Here is a 27,271-nt window from a genome sequence, read left to right on the forward strand (position 1 = left end):
ATGTGTGTGATCCTCACAAAACCATTTGAAACAGATTTTATTTTCATTTCTATTTTGCAAATGAGAAGGCTGGAAATTAGAGAAATTAAGCAACTAGCCAAAGGTAATTTATCTCATAAGTATCTAGGCAGGATTCAAATCCAGATATTCCTGTCTCCAAAAAAAAAATCTTGTACTCTACCCACCGTACTACACTGATTCTCAATAGTTAACCATCAGTCTGAAAATAAATCCATGTGAAAATAAATCCATCCACACTGCAGACTCAGTAGTGTAATATGGCGGCCAAAAAAGTTAGTGTGGTATTAGGTTACATTAAGAGGGACAGAGTATATCCATGGCTAGGGAAATGATAGCCCCGGTATACTCTGCTCTTCCCAGATCACATCTGTAGTATTAGGCTCTCTTCTGGGCACCGTGTTTTTTAATAGTAAAATATTTAATTGGGACAGACTTGTGTTATGGTAATTAAGGTGGGACTTTTTTGCTGTTTTCTCTTTTGGAATGCTGAGGTAATCAAGTACCCTTGATGAGTCTTGCCTTTCAAATGTAATGGCAAGCAAAGTAAACCTTTTGTTGTCTTTGTTTTGGAGTGCTTCTCAGCACTAAGGAATCAGGAGTCTTTGATGACCTGCTTATGTCAAAGGAAGGCCTAGTTCACATGAGTTTGAGTTACATGGTTGTGATGCCCTTTGACACTGAGAGTTGTATATAAGATCGAAGGTTAGTGTTTTGCTTTGGGGGAACACTCATTGGAAGAGTGTTGGTGATTTGGCCAGACGAGACTCTGGGTAGCTGTTGGAGCCCCCCAGCTTTGAAAATGCCTCTCTGTCTGTTAACTACGTAATTCCCTGGTCAGACAGATAGAGGCCTGTCTGTTGATTTCTCTGTGTGTTTGCTCTGTTTATATAATGTATGCTTGTAATTTCTGTTTGTATTTGCTCTGAAGTTCAGGGTGCTGGCTTTTTCCCCTGAACTAAGTGAATGATATATGTATGTTTAATTAAACTGAGATTGTTAACCCTTTAAGGTTGCTTTCTTAGAAAAGCAGATCAAAGAACATGTGCAAGCAGCGCCCCCTGTGTGCTGGTGTTATTGGCCTTGCACAGCCGTAGTAGCGGCAAGCAGCATTCTTGTTACAACTTGCAAAGCAAAACAATAAAGAAATATATCTCAACACCCACTGCCCAGAAAGGTACAACCCTATCCCTGTTTTACACAAAAGTGGCCTAAGAAATTAGTGTCTCCAAGATTCATGACTTCGTAATAGTTGGGGGAGAGAAGGTAGGGTAATCATGGCTCAGTCTCTGGCATGTTGGACTTAAAGTCTGGGTGTCACATTTTAGGAATGATGCTGAAAAGCTAGACAGTATCCACAGGAGGCCTACCAGCATAATACAAGTCCTCAGGATCATGCAGTGTGGTATGGCTTGCCATAGGCTGTCATTATTATTATTGGCATTAATAATAACTAGCACCTTAAGGTTTATAGCTATCATACTTGACAAACATCTCATTTTATCCTTAATGACTCTGGGAGGTCAGTGCTTTTTCCCCTTTACAAATGAGGATACTGGGACAGACAGAGATTAAGTGATTTGCCTAGGGTCACACAAATAAGAAGTATCTGAGGCTAGACTTGAGCTCAGGTCTTCCTGACTCCAGGATCAGTGCTCCATCCACTGCACTGCCCAGCTGCCTAGCTAAAGACACTGAGGATGTTTTACTTAGAGAAGAGAAATTGTATTGGGGTCATTATCTGTCTTCAAGTTTTTGAAGGACTGTCATGTAAAATAGGAATTTGACTTGTTCTTCTTGGACCTCACTTTAAGGAGGCCTCCCTCCTTCTTCCATGTTTTGTTCATAGAGATAGAGATAAGGACTACATCTGTGATTTCATTGGCATAGTGAGCTCTGGGGCAAGGAAACTCCTCTCTTCCAATGAAGATTAGTATCTTCTTTACAATTTATTATAACCTAGACCTCTTAGAGGTTATGTGACTTGCCTGGGATCCCACAGCTAATATGTGTCCTAGGCACAACTTAAACCTAGCTCTTCCTGGCTTGGACTGGCTCTCTACTACATCTGCTTTTATAAGAATGGCTCACATTTTGCGTAGTACTTGAAGATTTTCTTTGTGCTTCAAAACAACCCTGGGAAGCAGTTATCCATTTGTATCATTATCCCCACTTTATGGTTGCAGAAACTGAAGTTCTGAGAGGTTGTATCTTACCCATAATCACATAGCTAATTTTTATGTATGAGGCAGGAGCCAAACCTAAGTGACTGGCCACAAGCCCTGTACTGTATCCCCTGTTCCATGTTCTCCTAGCAAGGACACTATTGTTCACATGCTTTTAAAATCAGTTAATCACAGAGTCCCTGTCCCTAGATCTCTTTTGAAACCTACCTTTTTTCCCACCTCAGTGGCAGTGTTGGTGATTGTATTGATAGAATTTTGGTTTCAAGCACCTCCTATACTCTTGATCTGCCAGGCTTTTTATAGTCTCTGGCCATGTTGTCACGCCTATAATTTCTCTGAACATTTTGCAGTCTTTTTTTCCCAAAATCTGTAGTGCATAAAAAATCCTTCAAATGTTTGAAAACAGCTATGGCAGCTTCCATGCGTTTTCTCTTCTTCAAAGTAAGAATCTCCATTAAAACTGATCCTCACATGACATGACCTTGAGGTCCTTCAGTGGTTTTCCCATATACTCTCTAACTCATCAATATCATTCATAAATGTGGTGCCCTGAACTGAGCACTGTATTCCAGAAGTGGTCCAATCAGAGCAGAGTATAATAGGACTATGATCTCCTTATTTCTGGAAGTCTTGCCTCCCTGGACAGTCCTGGATCTCTCTCCCTAAATGTCCAAAAAAGCATAAAGATAGAAAAGGATAAAATCAAATTTTTATTTGTGTAAATTATGTGATTTGATACATAGAACATTCAACAAAGTCAATGAAGAAGTTACTGAACTTTAGCAGAGCTGTAGGATATACAGTAAATCCACAAAGATAAAATACACCCTATACTGGAATAACACACAGCCAAAAACTTCTACAGTGCCATACACAATGACAACCTCCAAAACAAAATCCATACTTTTTTTAAAAATGAATTTAGTTCAGGATATAAGTGATTCATTCCACAACAAAAAGTAAAACTCTATTGGAAGAAATAAAGTGAGACATGATTCACTGAAAAGAAAGGACTGGTCTCCTTCTGGTTGAGTTGACTAAATAGAATAAAGCTGACAGTAATAAGTTAATATACAGACCTAGTAGTGACCAATTAAAGTCACCACAGGATGTGTTCTAGAACTTGGCCAATTATTAAGGAGGTTTAGCTGGAAAAAAAGGGACCAGCAATATTGTAGGATATAGACCTTCCCTACCAGATTTTAAAACCTATTACAATGCCATAGTTATCCAAAAACATATGAGTTTCAGTTGCAAATAGAAAAAACTGATTAAAAAGACATATAAGTAATCAAGCTATTATAAGAATTCAATTGGTGACAAATCAGAAGTAATAACAATTGTGAAGAGAATCCCTATTTAATAAATGTTACTGGAACAACTGGATAGCTATATGTGTAAAAGTTAATTTGGAGACATAGCCCATACTGTATATTTCAATAGATTCCAGATGTGCAGAAGAGTTAAACATTTTAAAAGAAAACTAGAAGAAAATGGAAAATATGTTTATCCCATCTGAAGAGGGGAGAAAAATTACTGACTATTGAAAAAAGTAGAAGATGTAATCAGAGGCAATCTAAAAGACTTCAAGTAATTAAAAAAAATTTTAAACTCTGCACAAAAATGTAATAAACTGAGTCTTTAAAAGAAAACAACAGAATAGGTAAAATATGTGTTTCAAATATAACTGATAAAAGCAAATTGTCCAAAATATACAAAGTACTGAAACATATGGTCAATACCCAGATTCTGTTTGATGAGTGCTCCAAGAAGAAGAAGAGTATACACATAAGGAACGAGGCAGTGAATTGTCAGTTTCAAAAACAGACAGGCCTACTTGCAGTTAGAGAAATGAAAATTAAAGCAACCTTAAGGTACCATGTACAAGAAGAAGTAGAAAAGACTTGGGAGGTCATGATAGCTATCTTCAGTTACTTGGGGTCCAGCCGTGGGGAATAGGAAAAAGGCTTGACCTGCTTGGCCCCGAAAGGCAGAAGTCACAAAAATGGATTGCAGTTGTCGACAGACAGATTTCATTTCAGCATAAAGACAAACTTCCTCACAATCAGAGTTATTTAAAAAGTGAATTGGGATGCTTCAGGAGACAGTGAATTCTCTATCACAGAAGGTGTATGGGAGAAGGTACTCTTACTCATTATAGACTGTACTTAATAAGATTTTCTGAGGTCTCTTCTATGATTCTAATGAAATAATATTTATTAAGTAAAATAAGCAGAACAAAACACTAATTTAAATTACGTAAAATGTGTGCATATGATTTTGAAATTTTTCTAAAATGTAAAGCAGTATTTTTAGAGTTAAATGTTCATTAGGTCTCTTTAATTATGAATTTAAATTTATAATACTTTGGCCCTTGTATGAAAATTATTACCTTAAAGTATTATTAATAAGAGACTACCTATTCATAAAAACCCATATCTCCTTAAAATAGGACTACATCATTTCTTTAGTTTTCTTTTGACCATGTGATTTTATAAAAAATCATATATGCTAGTGAAGTTTCATATTTATATGATATATTTGTCTATAATGTAATATTAAATAATTATCAAATAAAAATTGATCTAAGGAAAATTTTCAAGACCTCCCTATCACAAAATCCTTATTTGTAACACATACATGCAAGATGACTGTTTCTGATGAACTTCTAGTCTTAAGATTTCAGAATTTAGAACTGGAAGGGACCTTCAAAATTACTTAGTTCAGGGATTTTTAAGCTGGGATCGGTGAACCTATCTTTGTTAATATTTTTATAACTGTATTTCAGTATAGTTGGTTTCTTTTGTAATCCTGTGTGTTTTATTTTATGCACTTAAACACATTATTCTCAGAAAGAGAGAAGGCCCATGACACAAAAAAAGTTAAAAATCCCTGATCTAGTCCAGGCCTAACAATGTTACAGGTGAAAAGGCTGGAATTTAAGCTGTTAGGCAAGGTTGGGAAAAGCTTCCTTCAGGGAGATTCTTTCCAATTCATAAACAGAACAGGACATCTCTGACTTGGTTGTTTTCATGACCCTCCTTTTTTTTTTTAGGCCTGAGTGGTTCTGGGTGACTAATGCTTTCCAGAGGTTTTGAGGCTGATGTGTAATCCCAGTAACTATGGGAGTTTCCTTGGTGAACAGTATAGTGTTTGGTCAGAGACTAGCCAACTCGCCATTTAGGTTGAATTTCCAAAACAGAGCTTCAGACTTGCACCTCCTCTTGTATGACTGAGGAGGCAGCCATTGAGGAACAAGAGATGTGGTCACCACCGGTATCTCTTGCACAGTTTGTCTGCGCTGCAGCCCAAGGGCCATCATTTTTCTTTTTCATATCCACCCCTTCCAACCTTCCTTTACCATACTTTATATGTGAATAATCTAGAGTTGGGATTTGTGAGAGGCAGTGTTGAAAGTGATCTAAGCTTCAGTTAAAAGGCCTGAGTTAGAGTTTCCATTCTGCCGCTCGGGAACTATGTAGCATAAGGCCAGTCACAACTTCCATGGGCTTCAGTTTCCTCATCTAACAAATGAAGAGATTGCACTAGGTGATTTCTCAGACCTTTTCCAGCTCGAATATTCTGTGTCTATGATTTCTGAATTGACAACAAAAAGATCTTTTGCAGGCATCTAGTCTGAGTTTCCCATTCTCGTGTTCCCTGTACCACATTACAGCGTTGCTGATTTTAATTGTGTTTCCTCTTCGGTGTTTTTCAGACCCCTCCCTCTACTGATGTTTGTGATTGTCTGGGTACTCTAAATTCATCACATTTGTCATTCCACATGGGCACCTTATGGTCAGCCCCAGCCTCCGGGGTTCTTAGCACTAGCTCTCTCATTCAGTTTGGACTGTGAAGGTTTGCTCTTGTCAGAGAGGGCTCCAGGCACTGAAGAGAACATCTGGCTTAATTTTCATAGCTCTGGACAATCTCAGATTTTCTTTCCATTTCTTAGTGTTCACCAGTCAGATAATTGTTGCTTCTTGGGGGCGGCTTTATGAAAGGTGAAGGGAGCCAGAGGGTAGCAGGAGGTGTGAGAGCCATGGGAGTAGGAGGTTGCTGTCGTTCTGCTCTGAAAGAATCCCCAGAACACAGAATCCTGCTCTTATAGAATAATTAAATGCCTTATCACAGGTGAAGTGGCCCTGCACATCAGAACAAGTCCCTTGGGCTACTGTCAGATTTTTACCCTCTGGATAGCTGCAGAAGAGGCTTTCTTTATAGGAAACTAACAGAGTGAAGTGAAAATGAAAAGGGGGATTGGTTAATGAGGAAGTTTAAAGAGACAGTGTGATACGATGGTTAGACACCCTGTCTCCAGGTCAGCAAGGCCTGTGTTCAAATTCTGGCTGTCTTAGTCCTGCAGGCAGCTCTCTGAAACCATCAGTGGCAGAGTATGGAATGGATCTGCATTGGCAGAGAGTTTACTCATGAGGAGCTCTCTATACCAGTGAAATCATAGGACTGGTCCCCAATAATTAAAGTTTAAGATTGGTGGTGTTTTTATTTGGGGTTTAGCAAGGCCACTTTTTATATCTAGGAATGCCAGGTACAATTGAAGTTTTGAGAGAGAAAGAATCCCTGCCTCTGTAAGGTCAGTGAAGAGATGCTGGCTAACTAGCTTGCCTACTGTGGAAGCTCTAAGTCAAGGAACCAGGACAATCATAATTGACTTGTATTATGCAAGGAATTGTTTTCTCTTTAACCAGGCTTCATTTTCAGCCCAGATTTTGCTCTTGGTAGCAAGCACATAAGGAAGGAGATCACTAAGAAGAGAACTATGACTTTATTTTCTTTTAAACTCCTGACTTTAGTTTAGTGTTCATATCCAGGAGACAACTAGACAAGGGAATGATGAAAAAATACAAGTGTAACTCAAAATCCATCTGATTTAGGGAGTCTTTGTCTTGCAACGTGGTTTGTACCTCTCTTGAACATATAAAGCATATTTTACAATTTAGAGCAAACACATGAATTTCTATCAAAGAATCTTAATTATCATGTTTTGTACCCAGTTCCACTCCCTATTCCTTTCTATTTGGTTTGATTGTAAAAGAATCTTCTGTAACCTAGAGAAATAGCTTTCTTATATTACACTGATACTGCAGCATTTTATGAAGGCTTGATGCACTTCTTGGAAGAATATTTATAAACTGGTTCTTATACATGCATTTTCGTTGAAATTCCTAAATTTAAACATGTATGGAATTTTAATAAGTCAAAGCCCCGCAGGAAGCATATCTTGTTACAATCTCTCCAGGGAGGATTGGTTTTAATGTCAAGGAAAACGGTTGAATGTGCCTTTATTTCCTGAGAATGGTCTCTCTTCCTGGCAAATGCATGACTGAACCAACTAACCAAACAGACAGTCTATGAAAACAGCTTTTATGTGGTACTTGATGTAAAAACAATTTTATCTTGCAAAGCTGATTTGAAGATACACCATTAGAGAATTTCGGAAACCTCTCCCCAGTTTTGTATTTGTCCATTCTAATATTTTCCAAAGCTATTTTGTGATAGAATAGCCCAGGAGGCTAGCAATTAGCATCAAGCTAAAAAGATACTTATATAAACATAATCCTTAAAATCATCCTTATTTTCTTGTTGAGTGATGGTATACCACTAGAAGGGTATACTTTAGAGGTATTCAATTCAAATCTTAAAAGCACAAAATAGCATTCTGAAAAATTAAAAATTATTCTTTTTATCTGAAAAACATTGGAAATTATAATAACCATACATGATTTTTAGTCATTTATCTTTCATATTTGAGTTCTAGCTTTTGTGTGAGGGAAGTTTAACTGCTTCATTTGTTCAGGTAATTTCTTTTTCATCTTTTCTTTCACGTTCTTTAAAAACACATGCATACAGATTTACCATCTACATTCATACTATGGATATAAAAAGTAAAATTTATTCCGAATTCTAATCAGAGGTTCTCAGTGCTCTCTTCTAGCTTTTGAGACCCCAATCACATTTTTAAAATAAAGACAAATGAAGTAGAACTGCAAAAAGTAAGACATAATTTAATTTTTTAATTTAGCACATACTTTTCAGTATTTTTCTATACAGATGTACTAATTATTGGTGGAAACCTTAGCTTTCATGCAGTATCACAGATGATATTTAGGAGTCAGGAGAAGACTGCTCAAATGTTCTTGTCCTGTAATTGAACATTGTTCTTTACCTGATAAATTTGAAGTAACTTTAAAGCCTGAGACCAGGAGGACCTCCCCCTGTGATTGACCCTGAAATTGTCCAAATGTCCTAAAAAATTCTAATGTATTGCTCTTAAGGACCAAAGTTTCTGCCATATGGCAATACCCGGGGCCCTCAAATAATATAAATTGTCCAGGGTTTAGCAAAAATGTGTAGAAGATTTACGGATCAACAAAACTCCTAAAATGAAATTGAAGGATTTCAGTGAAGTTGTATGATGTTGTGTCCTGATTTGTTGAGAGTTTCTGAGGAGCAAGAATTCTTAAATTGGTCTCCCTCTAACATTGTCAGCTAAAGCCCTCTCCATGAATGCATAATCAGAATAGCAAACAAGTTTAAAGAAAGCTGCCTTGTACTATGAGCTGAATCTGTAGACACTTAACAAAAGTATGTTTTTTCCCACATTCGATTCCTTTTTCTTCATTTGGTAGTGAATACCCCCATTTACTGGCTTATGGAGTGACTATACTAGTTGAGATATATAAATATATATGTATATGTATGTATGTATTACATATGTATGTATGTATATACATATGTATTCAGTGAAAGAATTTTTTAGCACTTACAGTGGATTTTTTTTCACCTTGCTATTAACCAACAGGAAACAATTTACTAATTTCTCAAAGAGCAGCCCCTATCAGACACTTCAAAAAGCCATCCACTCCCAAATGAATATTATAGTACCTAGAATTCATTCTGGAGTATTAAATAGCAGCAAGTGCTATAAAAAAATAAGTCACCCACTTATGGATGGATGATTATAGGCAGATATCTATTCAGTCGTTTATCCAAGGTTTGATAGTAGTATAAAGAATATTTCTTCTGACATGATATCAGGCTACTATTGGCTAACAGTGGCTTTCATAGTGGCTGCACATGTTTCTGATGGTCCAGGAGCACTCTCATCTGGCCTACAGGTTGGTCTTGAATGAGTGCCATGGAAAAGCTTGGGCAGATTCAGTGGACATTCCCCACTGCAGATATGAATCTAATAATAACACTAGTAATAACTAACACAAATCCCATTGAAGGTTGCTGAGGATTTCACATACACGATCTCATTTGAGCCTATGAAGTAGGCACTAAAAGGTAGTAATATGTCTTTATTACAGATGAAGAAATGAGGCTTTACATTGAAAGTTACAAAAATGAGCATTTTTCAAGCTTACTTCCTTGGATCCTTATTCTCTTCAATGTTGGTGTTCCTCCAACAATGCAGATTACAGTCCATTTGTACCTTCTCATCCTGAGCTACATGTGTCCTTCTCTTCCCCTGAGTTCACCATGCAAGGCTTCAGGAAGGGTCACAAAACATGTTAAGGGTCTTTTTTGAGTTCTTTTGACAGCAGATAAATATTGGTTATCATATGACTGGCTCGTATTTCTTTCTGGTCATATGGTTATTCAATAATATCCTTTTTACACTGCTTCTTCTGCATTCTTTGTAAAGTGCTACAGCATGGGGGCAGCTAGGTGGTGCAGTGAGTAGAGCACTGTCCCTGGAGTCAGGAGGACCTGAGTTCACATCCAGCCTCAGACACTTGACACATGTACTAGCTGTGTGACCTTGGGCAAGTCACTTAACCCCAATTGCCCTGCCAAAAAAAAAAAACAAAACAAAAAGTGCCAAAGCATGCACATGCCTGCCAAGTGCTTCTCCATTGCCCCTTGGGTAGTTCTCAACTTCATTTCTTCAGAAACTCTAGTATTCCACAGAGGGTCGCTAAAAATACTGTACAGTTTCCTAAAGGATATTCGGCTTGCTCTCCTTCTCCTGTTTAGTTCTGTCCATTTGCAGTGTTAAGTCAACAACTTATATATTGAGCTTTATAGGTTATCTATCCAACTGACTGTCATAGACTGGATAATAGGTATTTTTTATCTAAATAGTTTTTCTTATGTGTTCAGTTACGCAGATTATGGATCTCATTCAGGATGCTCTGCAGCGTTCCAGGTCCTGAAACAATCAGGACAGTATCATCTCTAAAAAGTATTTTGAGGACCTGGCCATTTATAAGGAATTGTCTTCCTTTTAGCATCATAGTGGACATTATCCATGACAGGTGACAAACAGTTGTGGCAAGGATATATCTTCCTTTGTTTCATTTGGTAATTTCATTTGGTAATAATCAAGTAGTCATGGAACAAAGTTCTGTCTTTCCCAGAATCTTGTATAATTTTTATATGTGCATGGGAAAACAAGGTAGCATTTAGTTCTACCAAAGCAAATGCTTTTGTATAGTCAACAAACAATAAGCACTTTAGAATCGTGCATTCTCTGCATCTTTCATTTAGTTGTATGATGATGAAGATCTGCTGTGAAATATCACTTGCAAAAGGCTACTTGTTCCTTTCTAATATCCTCAACAAGAATAACCAGGACCAGGACAAGGAAGGGCTACAACCAGGCTTCCATCATGGAACCTCAGATGCCATGATCTCTAGGCCTCTGAAGAAAACGGGAGTCATAATGGTCTTTTGGGAAGCTGTTCCTATGGACTCTTGGGTCTGTGTTCTGTAGTTCAGGCAGCAATTAGATCAGAGAAGGCCATGTGTTTTATAGGGAGGAGAGAGATCCCATTCAGGTAGGTCTGATTTTTTTGCACCTCGAAAGTCACAAATAGGGAGGTCCCGGTCAAGTAGGATTCCAGAAAAAGGACAGAGTAGAAAGAATATTTATAGATAGTCTAAAAATTTTGTAATTCTTAGTGTACAATGACAGAAAGGGAGTGAAATATACAAGGTGGAGGTACATTTTGCATCTTTTTTTGCTTGTTTCATGGGCTCGCATGACCAAAAAAATCATCGCCATGAATCTAGCCTTCCGGTAATGAACCTTTCCAAATTAACTAGTCTGGTCCACAGAAAGCAGACACAGCTGGTTGCTGAGACCATACTGAGAGCCTGCTTATGCTTCGATGATAGAATGTTAGACAGTCCAGCACTATTCTCCGCTGTGATGACACAGGAGGACTTTTTGTGGGAGCAAGCCTTTCCTAAAATGGTTATTTAAAGAAAGTATCACATCACTTTTTATATTCACCAAAACACGTGAAGTTTCAGTCGATATTTTACAGGACCTTTGCCCTGTTACAGTGATCTCACGACCCAAAAAGTTTGAAAACTGCTACTTTAATATAACATTTGTCATATAAAGTCATATAACCTCTCTAGGAGTCCAAATCCTATATATCCTTCAAAACTCAGCTCCAAATTTACCTCCTAGATGGAAGCTTATTCTATTTATTCAATCCCAGAATGATCTTCCCCTTCCTTTCATTTCCCTTAGCACTCTGGCATATTATCTCTGATCTGTTTGCTTACATACCCTTTTAGAAGTCAGTAACACAGCTTAGCACATAATTATTGTCTGAATCCAGAGGATCATATCTTACCCTGCTTCTGCCTTCCTTACAACACCTAGCATAAATGTGGGCTTATAGTTTCAACAACAGTAGGAACAAACATTAAGCATCCACTGTATGCAGAGCATTGTATTGACTCCTAGGGGAGAAAGAAAAATCAAATAGGACAAGCTCTCAATGTAGTAGATAGATAAAGCATATAGACAAAAAAAAATTTACAATGCAAAAGAATACAAATGTTTAAGAGAGACACAAACCAACTATGATATGAGGCATGAGGAGGAAAGGATCGTTTCAACTGGAGGATCAGGGAAGACTTCATGGAAGAAGTGGTTTTTGAACTTGACCTTAAAGTGTGGACTCTTGGGTGGTATTTAAGAAGGAGAGAGAGGTCATTACAGGTATGAAAAATAATATAAACAAAAGCAAGAAAGACAGGAAGGCACAAAACACGTAGTGGACTGACAGATACTCTGCTTTGTCTGGTGAGAAGAGTATGCTGTGAGATAAGGATCAGATGGACAAGTTGTGCCAGGTTATTGAGGTTGTTGAATGCCAGATTAAGGTATTTTAACTATGGTATCTAATAGAGAATTATTAAAGAATTTTTAATAGAGAAATGGCATGTGCATAAGAAATATGAAGAATGGATTGGAGAGAGAAGAGGAAGAGACAGAAAGATAGTAAATTTATAATAAATATTTCCTTAATTGAACTCATTTGTTTTGATTGTACAGTATTATTTTAGAGTTATTGTTCTTGTTGGTTCTTCTAAGCCTTCATGCTGAATTTATAATCCAGATCTTCAGTGCCTATTTTATATGTGAAAGGGAAAAAATATCCTTTTTCTGAAAGTATGCAAGGTAGAGGTAGGGAATTAAAACATGGTCCACAATGTGATATTCCAGTCCTCTCTTTCTTATTATTATTTTATTATTTCTTATTATTGTTCTCATTCTTAAACTCAAAATCTTAAGTGTGGGAGTCATCCTTATTTTAATTCAGTAAGTTTTTTATTAACCATTTGCTATGTGCAAGGCACTGCTTCAAAATGTCATTCTCTTGTTTGTTTAATAAATGAAAGAAAAAGCATTTATTTAGCACTTGCTATGTGCCAAGCTGAACCAAGAGGTAAGGTTCAAAAGTGGACAGAGTCTGTTCACTCAAGACTCCTGCATTTTAGTAGGGGACGCAGCACATATAAAGGAGTGGTGGCCAGGAAAGTGTGTTTTGATCTAGGAAATTACAGGAATGATGAATGGAATAGTAAGGCAGAACACTGATATGTCCTTTCCAGAGGCAATGATAGTGTGGATTTGATCAGTTCTAGAGAATAAGAGGCAACTGTGTGACTGAAGTCAGCCGCCCTATTCCTTTGGTCAGTACTGTAAGCATTTGTGCCAGAGTCACCTAGGACCCAAGTATTACAGAACTAGAAGGTCCTAGAGGACCTGAGGAGCCTGAAGATGGACTATGGTTCCAGCTATCCTAACAACAAGACCAAGGAGTGGCTGTTCTAGAGCTTAGACCCCGTCTTTGGCTTTCCCTAATTTGTTTACTCTATCTGAAGCTTTGCTCGGCTCGTCCCGAAGGTATGTGCTGTGCCTCTATGTGCTATGCCCATATACCCTGTGCTTTGTGTGAGAAGGTTCAGAGGAGGAAGTGAGAGGCCCACCATCTACTGGTTGGCACCACCCCATGTTTACCTGACTGTGCCCATCGACATGTTCCCACACAAAGCCAGTCCCACTGGTTCTTCCATGATATGGGGCTGGAAAGAGTTGCTGATCCACAGAAACTGGTAGGACCTGGTAGTGATGGTAAGCTGGGATGGAAGACACTGTTGCTTGATGACCCTTCCATCTAATTTCCTGTTACTTTGCATAAAATTCAAGAACAGTCCCCCTCCCCCCCAAAAAAATTCAGAGTTCTTAGAGCAGTGAGTGTATTGGAGGGAAGTATGGTAGCAGGACAGAAAATGGCCAGGGTGAACGATCACAATCCCAGGCCTTCTCTATTTCAGCTTCCAGGACTCTTCCACCTTATATGTAACGGGAAAAGCACTCCACTGGAGTGCCCTGGGTTCTAATTTCAGCTATATAACTTTGGACAAGCCAATCTGGGCTTTGTGTCCTCATCTTTAAAATGAGTGGGTTGAACTAAGGGATATCTACTGACCTTTCCAGTTGTAACTTCCTATGACCTCCTAAATTCCATCTTCATGACTTATTTTGTAAAGTAACAAGAGTTCTATGAACATTCAGCGAAAACCAAAAGTATTCATTTGTTGTGGTTCTCCGACACTGTATGTGATTGAAAATCTTGGCTGTATCCCCTGAAAATATTAAATACTTTATGCAACTCAGAAAGTTGTTTGGAATTCTCAAATTCTTTTCAATAACACTGACAACTGTAAAACTTCGGAAGAAAAAAATTCTCTTTTTTCAGTATCATAAAATGCTGAGCTGCAGGTCCATTCTAGTACAAATGCAGCTAATAAAATCATCATAGCAAAAATTTGCGTACTTTACCAGTTTATATTTTATAATTATATTTATATTTAAATATCTATTACAATTCTGATACAAGGGGGTCTGATATTTGGTACACTTTTGTTTTTCATTGATAACAGTAACAAAACAATTTCATGTCTCTCAAAGACAAAGAACACTGTCAAGAAAATTAAGCCCATGTGAAAAAGCCAAAATAATTCAGAATTTATGTGTAATGTTCGCATTGTTAATGGTGAGGAGAGTGAGAAAAGGAATTCACTTTGCATACATTTTTTAAAAAGATACAAACCATTGCATAAATATAAAATTTGGACCTGCATACGATGTAGGGAGACCACCTGATGTAGAGGACAGCCCAGTTGGCATTAACTAGCTCACAAAAGTTAAAGGTGGACAAAAAAATTAGGACAAATCACATATTGCCTATTTTACCACTAAGTGCATAATCCTCTGTATCTACTGTCTTGGTCTCTCATCTGCTGCCTAGGGATCACATCTGCCATTTTGGGCTTCATATCGGCTGCCTCAGGCTCTCCAGCTGCTCTTAACCTTGCCAGATTGTAGCATTCCTCAGGCATAGCAATTATCCCCATTGGCATGTGCATCATACGCAGTGTGACTGTACTGTAGTGAGGCTGATTACGTAAGTCCCACGTAAGACTGGAGTTTGGGGTCACAGACATAGAGCTGAAAGGAACATCAGAGGCCATCGACTCAAACCCCTTTATTTCTCAAATGAGGAAATTCTCCTCTGTACCATGCTGCCTTCATCCTGACCAGCCTTTATTTCCACCCTCTGGAAACGGGGTCCATGGCCAGCTGAGCCATCGTCGTCATGTTCCAGCATGCTTTCTCTCTACCATTGGATTTGGCTTAACATCTCACATTTATATAATGCCTTAAAGTTTAAAATGCTCTAATTTAATCATCACAACAACCCTATGAGATAAGGACTATTATTATTCTGATTTTATAAATGAAGAAACCCGGAGAGCCACACAGCCTGCAAAGGGCTGAGGTGGGATGGAAGCTCAGGTCTTCTGGAGGCTTCTAGGTGGTGCAGTGGGTGGAGAGCTGGGCCCAGAGTCAGAAAAGCCTGAGTTCAAATCAGGCTTCAGACACTTCCTAGCTGTGCGACCCTAGGCAAATCATTTAACCCCCGTCTGCCTCAGTTTCCCCAACTGCAAAATAGGGATAGTAGTATCATCTTCCTCCCAGCGTTGTAGTGAGGATCAAATGAGATGGTATTTGTAAAGTGTTCCTTAGCGCAATGGCTGGCACATAGTAGGCACTTAATAAATGTTTGTTTCTTCCCTTCCTTCTTGACTTCTAGTTCACTCTGTTATTACTGTATAGTTGCTCCCTATGGGAATAAACTTTGAGACTTTTCCACTGTATGAAATATGGGCAGTTTCCTTTTCATTTGGAGTTATTACCATCATTTGTTGAAATGAATTGATCATTTGCACTTAAAATAAAGGATCTAAAATATTCCAGAGTAGACTGGAATGTGTTAGCACAATGCCTAAAACATAGTAAGTGCCTATTAACTTTTCTTCATTTATTCATTCACTGGCCTCTCGGAATGACTGGAATCTGTTTCACATTATAATCCTCTGCATTCTCTTGCCAATTACCCTGCAATATCCTAACTGCATAATTTAGATAATGCTTTCTCTAAAGTTACCAGTGATCTATTGGTTATTCAATCTAATGGCCTTTTCTCAGCCCTCATCCTTCTTGGATCCCCTTCAGCCTTTGACACAGATGATCATCTATTCTCCACTATCATCCCTCCTTCTTTCCTGGGTTTTCATGGCACTAAACTCTCCTGGTTCTCTAAAAGGAGATGCTCATTGGATCATCATCTGTCTCCCAACACCTTTGCATGGCTGTATATCAGGGCCCACCTTTCTTTTTCTACATACTTTCTTAGACATTGAATCAGCTCCCATGGGTTATTAATTAAAATATCCTGACCATACAGACCCAAATCTATCCAGTTCTCATGTCTGTTTGGAACTGTAGCCTCTACATCACCAGCTGCCAGCTGGACATCTCCACCTTAGATTGGTCTCCCTATCACAAATATCTTCCCTTTCCAGTTCATCTTTCACACAGCTTGTTGTTGTTCAGTGGATCAGTCATGTTTGGCTCTTCATGACCATAGCACACCAGGCCCTTTTCTCCTCCACTATCTCCCAAAGTCTGTCCAAACTCATGTTTGTTGCTTCCATGACACTTCTATCCATCTCGTCCTTTGCCATCCCCTTATCCTTTAGTCTTCAGTCTTTCCCAACATCAGGATCTTTTCTACTGAGTCCCATCTTCTCATTAGGTAGCCAAAGCATTTAAGCTTCAGCATCAGTATTTCATCTTCCAATGAGTAGCCTGAATTACTTTCTTTAAGTATTGACTGATTTGATCTCCTTGCTGCCTAAGGGATTGTCAGAGGTTTTCTCCAGCACCACAATGTGAAAGTTTCAATTCTTTGGCACTCAGCTTTCCTTATCATCAGGTTCTCACAACCGTGTGCTGGTACTATAGCTTTGACTATATGGACCTTTGTCAACAAGGTAATGTCTCTTCTTTTTAGTATGTTGTCCATATTTTCCATAGCTTTCTTTTCAAGGAACAAGTGTCTTTTAATTTCATGGATGCAGCCACCATCTACAGTGATCTTTGAGCCCAAGAATATAAAATCTGACACCGTTTCCTTTTTTCTCCCTCTATTTGCCAGGCAGTGATTGGAACCAGTTACTATGATCTTAGTTTTTTTGATGTTAAGCTTCAAGCCAGCTTTTACACTCTCCCCTTTCACCTTCAGATTCTTAATTCTTTACTTTATACCATCAGAGTGGTATTGTCTGTTACCAGATTGATAATTCTTAATACACAGTTTCCACCACATAACCCCTGCTCAGAAACCACTTCTTGCCTCCAGGATGAAACATAATCCCCTTTGTTTGTCATTAAGGCCTTTTACAATTTTCCTCTAGCTTATCTTTCCAGATTAATGTCACATTGTTCCTCCTCATACAGTCTGTGTTTCAGCCAAAATGGCCTTCTTACTGAACATAATAATCTCTCTCCCATCACCACGCCATTGTACAGGTTTTTCCCTCATGACCAGAATGCCACACACACACACACACACACACACACACACACACACACACACACTTCTGCTTCTTGGAATCCCTAGTTCACTTCAAAACTCAGCTCAAGTACCACCACCTACATGAAGTCACTCCTCATCCCCCACCTCCTACTTGTTAAATGCTCTCCAAAATTTTATATTTATTTTGAGTCTATGTTGTGTTGGCTTATCTGTGTATGCGTGGTACTGCTTTCTGCCCTCTCTCCCCGCCAAGCTCCTTGAGGGCAGGAGCTTTTATTTTTGTTTGTGTGTCCCCAACATCTATTACATTGCCCAGAACAAAGCAGGTGTTTAATTAAATGCTTATTGAAATGAGTTAAAGATAACCACCTTCCCAAGGTCCATGTGTAGCCAACTAGTACACGGTTATTATTCCCTGTGCTTTAATAATCATGGGCAGTAATTGTCACGATCCTCATTTTAGAGCTAAACAAACAGGCCCAGGATGACTGCGGAAGTAGAGCAAGTCTTTCAGCGTGCTTTTCTTTCTGAATCTTTATGCCTTCCTACCTTTCCAGTCTTTTCCCATCCTCTTATCCTCCCTGCACTGTAGGATCCAGCTGTACTGGCTTGTTTTCTGATCCTGGAACATAATGCTTCATTTCCTCTCTGTGTCTTTGCAGTAAATGATATTTCCCACACCTAAGAAGATTCTCCCTCCCAGTCTCTGACTCTTAGAATCCCTGGCTTCCATTAAGACTCAACTCAAGGGCTACCTCCTGTCCTCCAGGAGGCTTTTTCTGGTCCCGTCTCCTCCAAGGTTACCTTCCATCTACTTTATATTAAACTTGTGAGTTCTGATTGATATGCATTGTCTCCCCTATTAGAATGGAAGCTCCGTGGTGGCAGGGACAGTCTTTGCTTTTTCTTTGTGTCCACGGCACTTAGCACAATGTTTCACACATAGGAAGTCCTGAATAAATACTTACCTGATTGCTTGGTTAGTTCTAAATAATTACTTAATAATCCATACTATAAAAATCATCATCCCCATAATTTTCTTTGGTACATGCTAGCATATACAGTGGGAGCCTTGGGTCCCCTGAAAGGTGACCAGAGCATCACCCTTCAACCAATGTACTTTAATCAGTCACATGCTAACCATTGGGCGAGTGATTATCCTCACATACCAGACCAGCTTCAGTGCCTCTAGGATCCTCAAATGTACCCTGATGTCAGCCTATATTTTTTGCTGTGCTCTAGAGCCATTCTAGGAGATGTAGAGGAAATGAATGGGATACTCTGAGCCCAAAAATCTCATTGCAGAAGCTTTGCTAACTTAAAACTGCAATGAGACTTTTGGAAACCCCATTTATATGTATTATCGTTTTATTTTTAATTGAGTTATAATCATTGAAATGTAGCTATAATTTTATTCTGCTTTGCATGGGAAATGACTTAAGTTCTTGTTGCAAATTATCTCAACATATTATTGCAGTTATTGGAAGATGTTGAAAAATATTTTATGAGAAATAATTCAATGTATCAGTTAACGTAATAGAACATAAACTCACTTCACAAAATATGTCCATGCCACTGTTTTCATCTATTAATAATTTTCAGGTTAAGTCATTGAGAACTTCCAATTATGAATTATTTTCTAATGGAAGAACTTTTAGTACCATGACTCTATTGTAATTACCCATAGATAATTTTAGTAAATCTTGCTTTTTTTACTTAATAAATTTTCCAAGAGCAGCGTGGCAGAAGACCCAGAACAAATGCTTCTCTGTTACATCTCTTCATATTGTACATTCCTCCAGGGGTTCATTTGCATGCTATTTTCTAGTTCATGTGTGCTTTAAATGTTAACATTTCATCATTCAGCCTAAAGTACCATATGGGAAAACCATTAAAACTGACAAAATCATCAGAAAGAACATATTCTTCATCGGTGGGAATAAATCTCACTGTGGAAGAAGTCAGTCTATTTATGAAAGTGTTCAAGTTTCGGTGAGTTAAGCCAAGGTGGCCATCAATCATTAAAAGGCCCCCTGTGTGTCCTGTTCTTTCTTTCTTTGTAAAGATGTACACATATGCCTGCGTGGTGAAATAGGACTTATGTGGCATGTATGTTTTGTCTTTTTAGGCCAAGGGTAAAGAGCGGCAATGGCTGAGACACCAACCTAGTGGGGAGTTAGATGACACCAAGATAATCGATGGATTGACTGGAGAAAAAGCAATCTACAAACGTCGGGGAGAAATGCATCCGGAAGTAAGCATTCAGGGTTCACTGACCTGAGAAAGTAAGCCTGATGAGTGATTGAGTCTTGTGTATTCCACCTTTCTTTGGTGCCACCTATTTTTATTTCTCAGTTTGCTAGCATCATCAGAAAAACTAAGAAATTTAAATATGGCAGGAATCGGGAAGAAAATAACATTGAAGACAGCAATACTATCCCCAACAAGTGGTGACACAAAACATTTTCAGTGTGAAAACACAAAACATTTTTAGCATCTCCCTGTTGTTTGTTTGTTTTGAAGTTTTTATTGAAAATGTGACTGATAAAAATATTAAAAGAGAGGGTCTTTTCCCTAATTGAAATATGATCAGTATATACAAATTATTTGCTAGGTTTAGTGGATAGGTCCCAGCACTTAGAATCAGGAAGGTGTTTGACTCTGGGCAAGTCACTTAACTTCAGTTTGCCTCAGTTTCCTCATCTCTAAAAATAAGGAGGCTGAGCTCAGTTGTCTCTGAGGTCCCTTCTGTCTCTAAATTTGTTACTCTACAATGACATGTAAGTAGTATGAGCTCAAAAATAGGCAATGAAGGCAAAGTATTTAGTTGCCAAAAGAGATTGGTGATTTCCTGTCTTCGTGGGTAATCAGAATTGCTGCATAGTCATTTACCATGTTAAAAGGTTGACTCAGAGAAGGTATCTTGATAGTTTGGGGAACTTTTGTTTCTGTGTCATTGGCATGACAACAGTTACATCTCTGGGCAGCTGTTTCTCTTCACTGACTCAGCATCGTAGTAATCAAATATCCTTAAAGGAAGGTTTGAAGTCATTAGTGGTTGATCATGGCAGTGCATATGCTACTATACTTAATTTAGTGGAGTTACACCCATTTTCAAAAAAACATTAACCATTGAGCCAAACTGCCCCTGCCTAGTGTCCATCATATTTTGAAGTTCCTTGGTCATGAGATCATAGACCAAGAAGAAAAAGGGAACATTTCCTTAAATTTGCTAAGTCTCCTCTCTATAAGGCTTTCACATATGTGAGCAAGTATGCAATGCCAGATTAATTTGGAATGGGTCTATTAAAGGAAAGATGTGATAGTCGTTCCTTTACACCTTGCATATTGACTGGGAAGGGTACAGAGTGCAGTTGAATCTAGATGTTTCATATTGCAGTTGACAAGATTTATGGCTTCATTGTCTCTAGTATTATAGTGGAAAGAAGAGAAAATAAGCAGCTCAGTAATTGATGTAGATGGGTAATAAGGTTTACTAAAGAGAAAAGAAATACTCAAGTATGTTTTCTTCTTAAACCTTTTACCAGAACATCCCTTCAAACAACTTGGTTCAGAAATTCAGACATCTTATGGCATATGGGAAAAATGAGTTTGGGGTGGGAAAGGATGGGAAGAAACCCTTTGTACCAGTGATTGTTAAAGCAGATGTGGGTTTTTCCCCTGAGGTATTTATACCTATAGCCAGAATTGAGGCATTAATTGAGAGGTAGGCTTTTTTACTATTATAATTATTATTTTTGGGAAAGTATTAACTGCAATAGACTAACTTTACAAGGTTGGCTTGGGCCCTCTTTGAAATATATGGTATTCCAAAACATTCCCATATGGCTGCTGCCACAAGCAGATGTCTAAGATTCCATTTTCAGAAGCAAAATCTGCAGAAAACCTTTCTACCTTCTGCTCAGTAAGATCTGAGCCCCAGGTAAAGTTGTTAGCCTACTGGCCCTCGCAGAAAAAATCTTGTGCTTTGAGAGCTAACGTTCTCAGCTTATACGAGGGAGCAATATTCACTCCCAGAGTAGTTTACCCTCTTGGATCTCTCACAAGATGAACAATGAGAGCTTCTTAGTTTATAAGAATCTCCCACTTGTTCATTACCGGTTTTTTTTTTCCTCTCAGCTTGGAAGTCCCCAGCAGAAACCCAAACGTCTTCGGCTCTTGGTGGATGTGTCTGGCAGCATGTACCGCTTTAATGGGGTGGATGGTCGGCTGGAGCGCTCCATGGAGGCTGTCTGCATGGTCATGGAGGCTTTTGAGAACTATGAAGAGAAGTTCAAGGTAACTGAATTTGCAAGGAATTCAGAAAAGAATTTAACACATTTTATCCAAAACCAGGCAAAGAGTTAAACGATAATGCATCTCTGATAAAGGCTTCATGCAGCAATGGAAAAAAAATCATGATCTAGTCTAGGCAGAAAAATCATTCTTTAGTGTAAGGAAATTGAATCTTTCATTTTATCTATTTCTAAACATCAAAAAATAATATCACCAAGCTATTGGGGCAAGAACTCACTTTTCAACAAAAACCACTGGGAAAACTGGAAAACAGTCTGGCAGAAACTAGGCATAGACCAGCATCTCACACTGTATGCCAAGATAAGATCATAATGGGTACATGATTAAACATAACAGGTTTAGGGGAGCATGGAAAAAATCACCTATCAGATCTATGGATAAAGGAAGAGTTCAAGACCAAACAAGAAATAGAGAGCATTACAGGAGGTGAAACAGATAATTTTGATAACATTAAATGAAAAGTTTTTGCACAAAACCAATGCAGCCAAAATTAGGATGAAAACAGGAAACAGAGGGAGAAAAAATTTATAGCAGGTTTCTCTGATAAAGGTCTCATTTCTCAGTCATATAGGGAACTGAGCTAATTTATAAGAATAAGAGCCATTCTCCAATTAATAAATGGCCAAAGGATATGAACAGGCAGCTTTCATAAGAAGAAATCAAAGCTATTAATACTCATATGAAAAAATGCTCTAAATCACTATTGATTAGAGAAATGCAACTTAACGCAACTCTGATGTACCGCATCATACCTATCATATTGGCTAACATGACAGAAGAGGAAAATGACAAATGCCAGAGAGGATGGGGAAAAACATGGACACTAATAATGTACTGTTGGCGGAATTAAAAACTGGCCAGCCATTCTGGAGAACAATTTGGTACTATGCCCAAAAAGCCATAAAACTGTGCATACCTCTTGACCCAGCAATACCACTACTAACTAGCTCTGTATCTCAGAGAGAAAAAAAGAAAAGGACCCATATATTCAGAAATATCTCTTGCAGCTCTTTTTATGGTGGCAAAGAATTAGAAATTGAAGGAATACCCATCGACTGGGGAATGGTTGAGCAAGTTGTGGTGTATGACTGTGATGGAATACGATTGTGCAATAAGACGTGATGAGCAGGATGGTTTCAGAAAAACTTCAGAAGACTTATATGAACTAATACAAAGTGCAGTGAGCAGAATAGGAGACCATTGTACACGGTGACAACAATATTGTAGCAATAATGAACAGTGAAAGACTTAGCTACTCTGATCAGTACAGTGTTAATGATGAGATATGTGGTTCTGGTTTGTTGTTGTTTTTTCGTTGAGTTTGCCACATTGGAATGAATGGCAGAAGAAGGAGCTACATAATGAAAAGAAGTTATTCTGAACACTTTTTCTTATGCCTAGAAAGGTTTGGCAGATTCTCAAAGGATATTTGTTAGGGATGTTATGGTTCTTAAGTATTGGATGCTAGATGATAATATAAATGTATGATTTTTATAAGAATCTTAAAGTTTTATGTACACAATAACTGTAGGGAAAGTTCCACACTTGGAAGTGCTCTACAATCCTTCCAGGCATTTTATTTACTTTGGGCACCAGGTAATCACGTATCTCCCTCATATAAGGAGAAAAGTAAAAGCTTCTAGAAACCATCAAATAGCCCTTCTTAGTCACTATTATATGTCCCCTGAATAATAAGAATCAGAATAGGGATCAGTATCTGACCTGAGATTACATTAGTATGTTCCCTGTACCCCCAAATGATGAAACTCCCTCTACCAAAGCAGGTTAGCACTTTCTCTAAAAGTTACCATCCCACAGTATAGCCTAGAGCACTGACAGGTCAAGTGACTTTCAGGCTCACACATCTGATATGCATCCAAGGTAGGACCTGAACACAGGTCGTAAGAGCAAACTATTTATCCAGTACACCATAGCTGCTGTGCTGCTGCTACTACTAATATTAATAATAATAATAATAGCATTTATATAGCATTTGAAAGTTTGCAAAGACCAAACAAGATCCTTCTGCAGACCAGTATCACTGGGACCACAAAGAAAAAAGTACTTTTTGCAGTGGAGTTTTCCCTACCTGTCTTCAGCACTTGGATTTTCTCGGTGATGAAATGATGGAGGAGATAGATGTTGCAAAGATACCTCTGGGGCAAGATCTTTGTGATGCCCAAACACTATTGTAAAAAGTAAAATAAGGGTTTGGTTATTTATTTTGTCTACAAAACCCCTACCAATTGATTTGACTGATTTTTAGAACTAGATTGACTTTTTTTTTTTTTGGCTTCATTAACCAGCAGTTCTGGCATTGGGTAGACACAGATAATCGTCCTCGGTAGGGGAAATGAGCATGCGGGCAGACTCCCGGGAGCCAAGAAGTTTGAAAGGGAAGAGAGCTTTGCATAGTTTCATCTGATGTCACTTGAACAATAAGAATTTTAACCGTCAGCTAAAAGGAAGTAAAAAGTCGTATTCATTTATAGCCCACTTAGTCCCACCCACTGCAGGAAAACCACTTGTATTTCAGGGAACTGATCATATCTCTTCATAAGTGAGTATGATACTATTTAGCAAATTACTGCATCAAGTCCTACAACATAGACAGTCTGCCTGGCACCATCTTGGAGGAGTGCCCTCCGGACTACACACAGCTCCCTCCAGGGCCACTCTTGAATCAGTTTTATCAAGGCCTCCAGCATTCTTTTGTACAGGAATCTTAAAGAGATTTTGTCGCTTCGTTAGTGCTTAATTCAAGACTTAAAATAAGACAGACCTCAAGGATATTTGCTAAGGGTAACTTTTGCAGGCCCTCGAATCCTTCCCATCCTTTCTTTTTCTTCTGTTATCACCCTAAAGGCAGCTACATGGTACAGCGGATAGAGTCAGGACCTAAGTTAAACCCAGCCCCAGACGCTTGCCTCAGTTTGAAATGAGCTGGAAATAGAAAACCATTCCAGTACCTTTGCGAAGAAAACCCCAAATAGTGTAATGAAGAATTGGACGTGAAACAACTGAACAATAGCCACAAAATATGGAGATAAGAATAGCACCCGCCCCCCTCCCCAAGGGCTAGGTGATGTCCAAGCACCATGTTAAGCACTGGAAGGCAGTCCCTGCCCCTCAAGGAGCTCACAGTCGATCCAATAAGATAATTTGTGAATTTAAATTTATTCAAATATGTGAGTAATTGCAAAGCAACCTTAACATTAGTATTGATGTTCCATTATGTCAAAAGGTTTAACTAATAAAAATTTAATTAAGTAGAAATATAAGCAACAGCATGAAAGGCCAGTATTTCCCTCCATCTGCACAACTATTTTTCTATCAAGAAAGTAAAGAAAATTTTAAATGCTTCTTTTATTAGAGAAAATAGTATAAATCAACTGAGTTTCATGTTTACAGTAAATTTAGGGATGAGTTTGGGCGGGGGACACTCAGGAAAAAAAAAACACCCTAAGTTGCGTCATGGGGAAACAAACATTCAGTACCTTCTTAGCATTCATGGATCTACAGCCAATCTAACTGATTGCCATCTAATGGCATCTACTGGCCAATATCATTGACAATAAAATTATAGTTAAAATGCTAAAGGGTCTCAGACAAGGTTGGAGATTTTTAGAAAGTCAAGTATGGTTATTTTATCCTGAAAGAGTTGGGATAATTTTCAGAAAATGTTACAAAGTTTGTTTCATAGTTTAAGAGTTGGGGTTGGGGCAGCTAGGTGGTGCAGTGAGTAGAGCACTGGCCCTAGAGTCAGGAGGACCTGAGTTCAAATGCGGGCTCAGACACTTGACACATGTACTAGCTGTGTGACCTTGGGCAAGTAACTTAACCCCAATTGCCCTGCCAAAAAAGACCCCCCCCAAAAAAGAGTTGGGGTTATTCAACCGTTTCAGCCTTTCTTGAACTTCACTAAAAATTCATGTCAGTCCCTCAATAAGCATTTATTAAGTGCCTGCTAAGTGCCAGACGGTGTTTTAGAGGACACAGACAAAAGCAAAAAGAGTCACTGACCCCAAGGAGCTCGCAATCTAGCCTGGGAAGACATCATGTCTGTTCCTGGGTATATTTATGTGTATTTGTATATACAAAAGAGTTACAGCGTAATTTGGGGAAGCTGGAGGTATCTGGAAAGGCTTCATGTAAAATAAAGTTCCTGAGCAGAATTCTGAAGGAAATGAGGGATTCCAGGAGAAATGGATGAGGAGGACAGCTTTTACAACTGTAAAAAGGACTTCTAGGAATATTGTCACTTAGAGATCACATCCTACATGTCTTTCTATTTGTTGTAGCCTTGCACAAAGTAGGTACTAGATAAATATTTGTTGATTGATATTGGTGCTTCTTAGAATTTTTTTTATTCCAAAGTTGCCTGAAGGTGCCCATAACTTCTCAAGTCCTGCATCATCCCTATATTTGAAATAACCAACCAGACACTATAGAATGGCTTAAGGTGCTATTACCTATCTAGTGCCATAAGACTAGTCCTAGAATCATAGACTTAGAAGAGAGTTTAGATGTCGTTTAATCCAGTTCCCTAACCAATACATTAATCCCCTCCCTAACATCCTTAGCAAGCATATATCAGCATCCTTTTGAAGCCGTACACAAGCAGGGAACTCCTTACCAAATCAGATAGCCCATTCCTCTTCCCAATAATTATATTAAGAAATTCTTTTATTGATCGAAAACCTACTTCTAAAATTGTCTTCTAGATGATGCCTCTAAAGATTTTTGAGGACAGTTATGATATTCACACACATTCCCCGTGTTTCCTCTTTTTCAGGCTATATATTCTCAGTTCCTTCAAAGGTTTTTCCTAAGGCATAGTTTTTAGATCCCTCACAAACCTTAATATTCTTCTCTGGATATGGTCAACTTTGTCACAGTTCTTCCTAAAAGGTGGTACCTCCAACTGAACACAATTCCCCAAAAGTGGAACTATTGCCTAATTTTGGATTTGCTGGTGGTGGTAGTTGGGTCAAAAGTACATGTAAATTTCTAACCATTGGATTTTCTTGCCTGCAGTATGACATCGCTGGGCACTCTGGAGATGGTTATGTTAACCTGGTTCCATTGGATAAAATCCCCAGGAACAACAAGGAAAGACTTCAGATTCTGAAGGTAAAGACAGTCTGATGATACTTGTGTGCACTGAAGACTTTTGTTGATCTATAGAAAGTATCTTTTGGTCACTAAAAAGAGACAATGAAGAAGAGATGTAAATAAGAATTTTTTGATTTTCCAATGTTGATGCACCACCTTGAGGTGCAATATATTTCACCCTACCTTGGGCCTCCAGCAAAGAGAATCTAAATCGAAAATAAATAGTCCCTCTTCTCTCAACTTACTCTACTTAGAACCCTGTTTCTGTGACTTATTTCAAGTCCTAGATCCAGTTGTTAGCTTGTCTGGACTGTTCTTTAAAATATATTGATGTTATGAAGAGGGTTTTCTTTTTTTGGCAGGGGTAGGGGAGGCAAGAGAGAAGAAGGGAAAGGGAAAATACATTGAGTTTTC

General features: G+C 38.4%; 1 protein-coding gene across 1 annotated transcript in view; it reads left to right on the forward strand.

Annotated features, from left to right (window-relative positions):
• The window catches only part of VWA8 (von Willebrand factor A domain containing 8), a 391,960-nt gene that overhangs the window by 360,029 nt on the left and 4,660 nt on the right, over positions 1-27,271 (forward strand). Inside the window, exons 41-43 of the mRNA XM_036757477.1 lie at positions 19,554-19,679; positions 21,566-21,724; positions 26,780-26,875. Of these exons, the coding sequence (XP_036613372.1) occupies positions 19,554-19,679; positions 21,566-21,724; positions 26,780-26,875 (381 nt within the window). The remainder of the gene's footprint in view (positions 1-19,553; positions 19,680-21,565; positions 21,725-26,779; positions 26,876-27,271) is intronic.

This window comes from Trichosurus vulpecula, chromosome 4, assembly GCF_011100635.1.
Source record: "Trichosurus vulpecula isolate mTriVul1 chromosome 4, mTriVul1.pri, whole genome shotgun sequence".
Classification (NCBI taxonomy): domain Eukaryota; kingdom Metazoa; phylum Chordata; class Mammalia; order Diprotodontia; family Phalangeridae; genus Trichosurus; species Trichosurus vulpecula.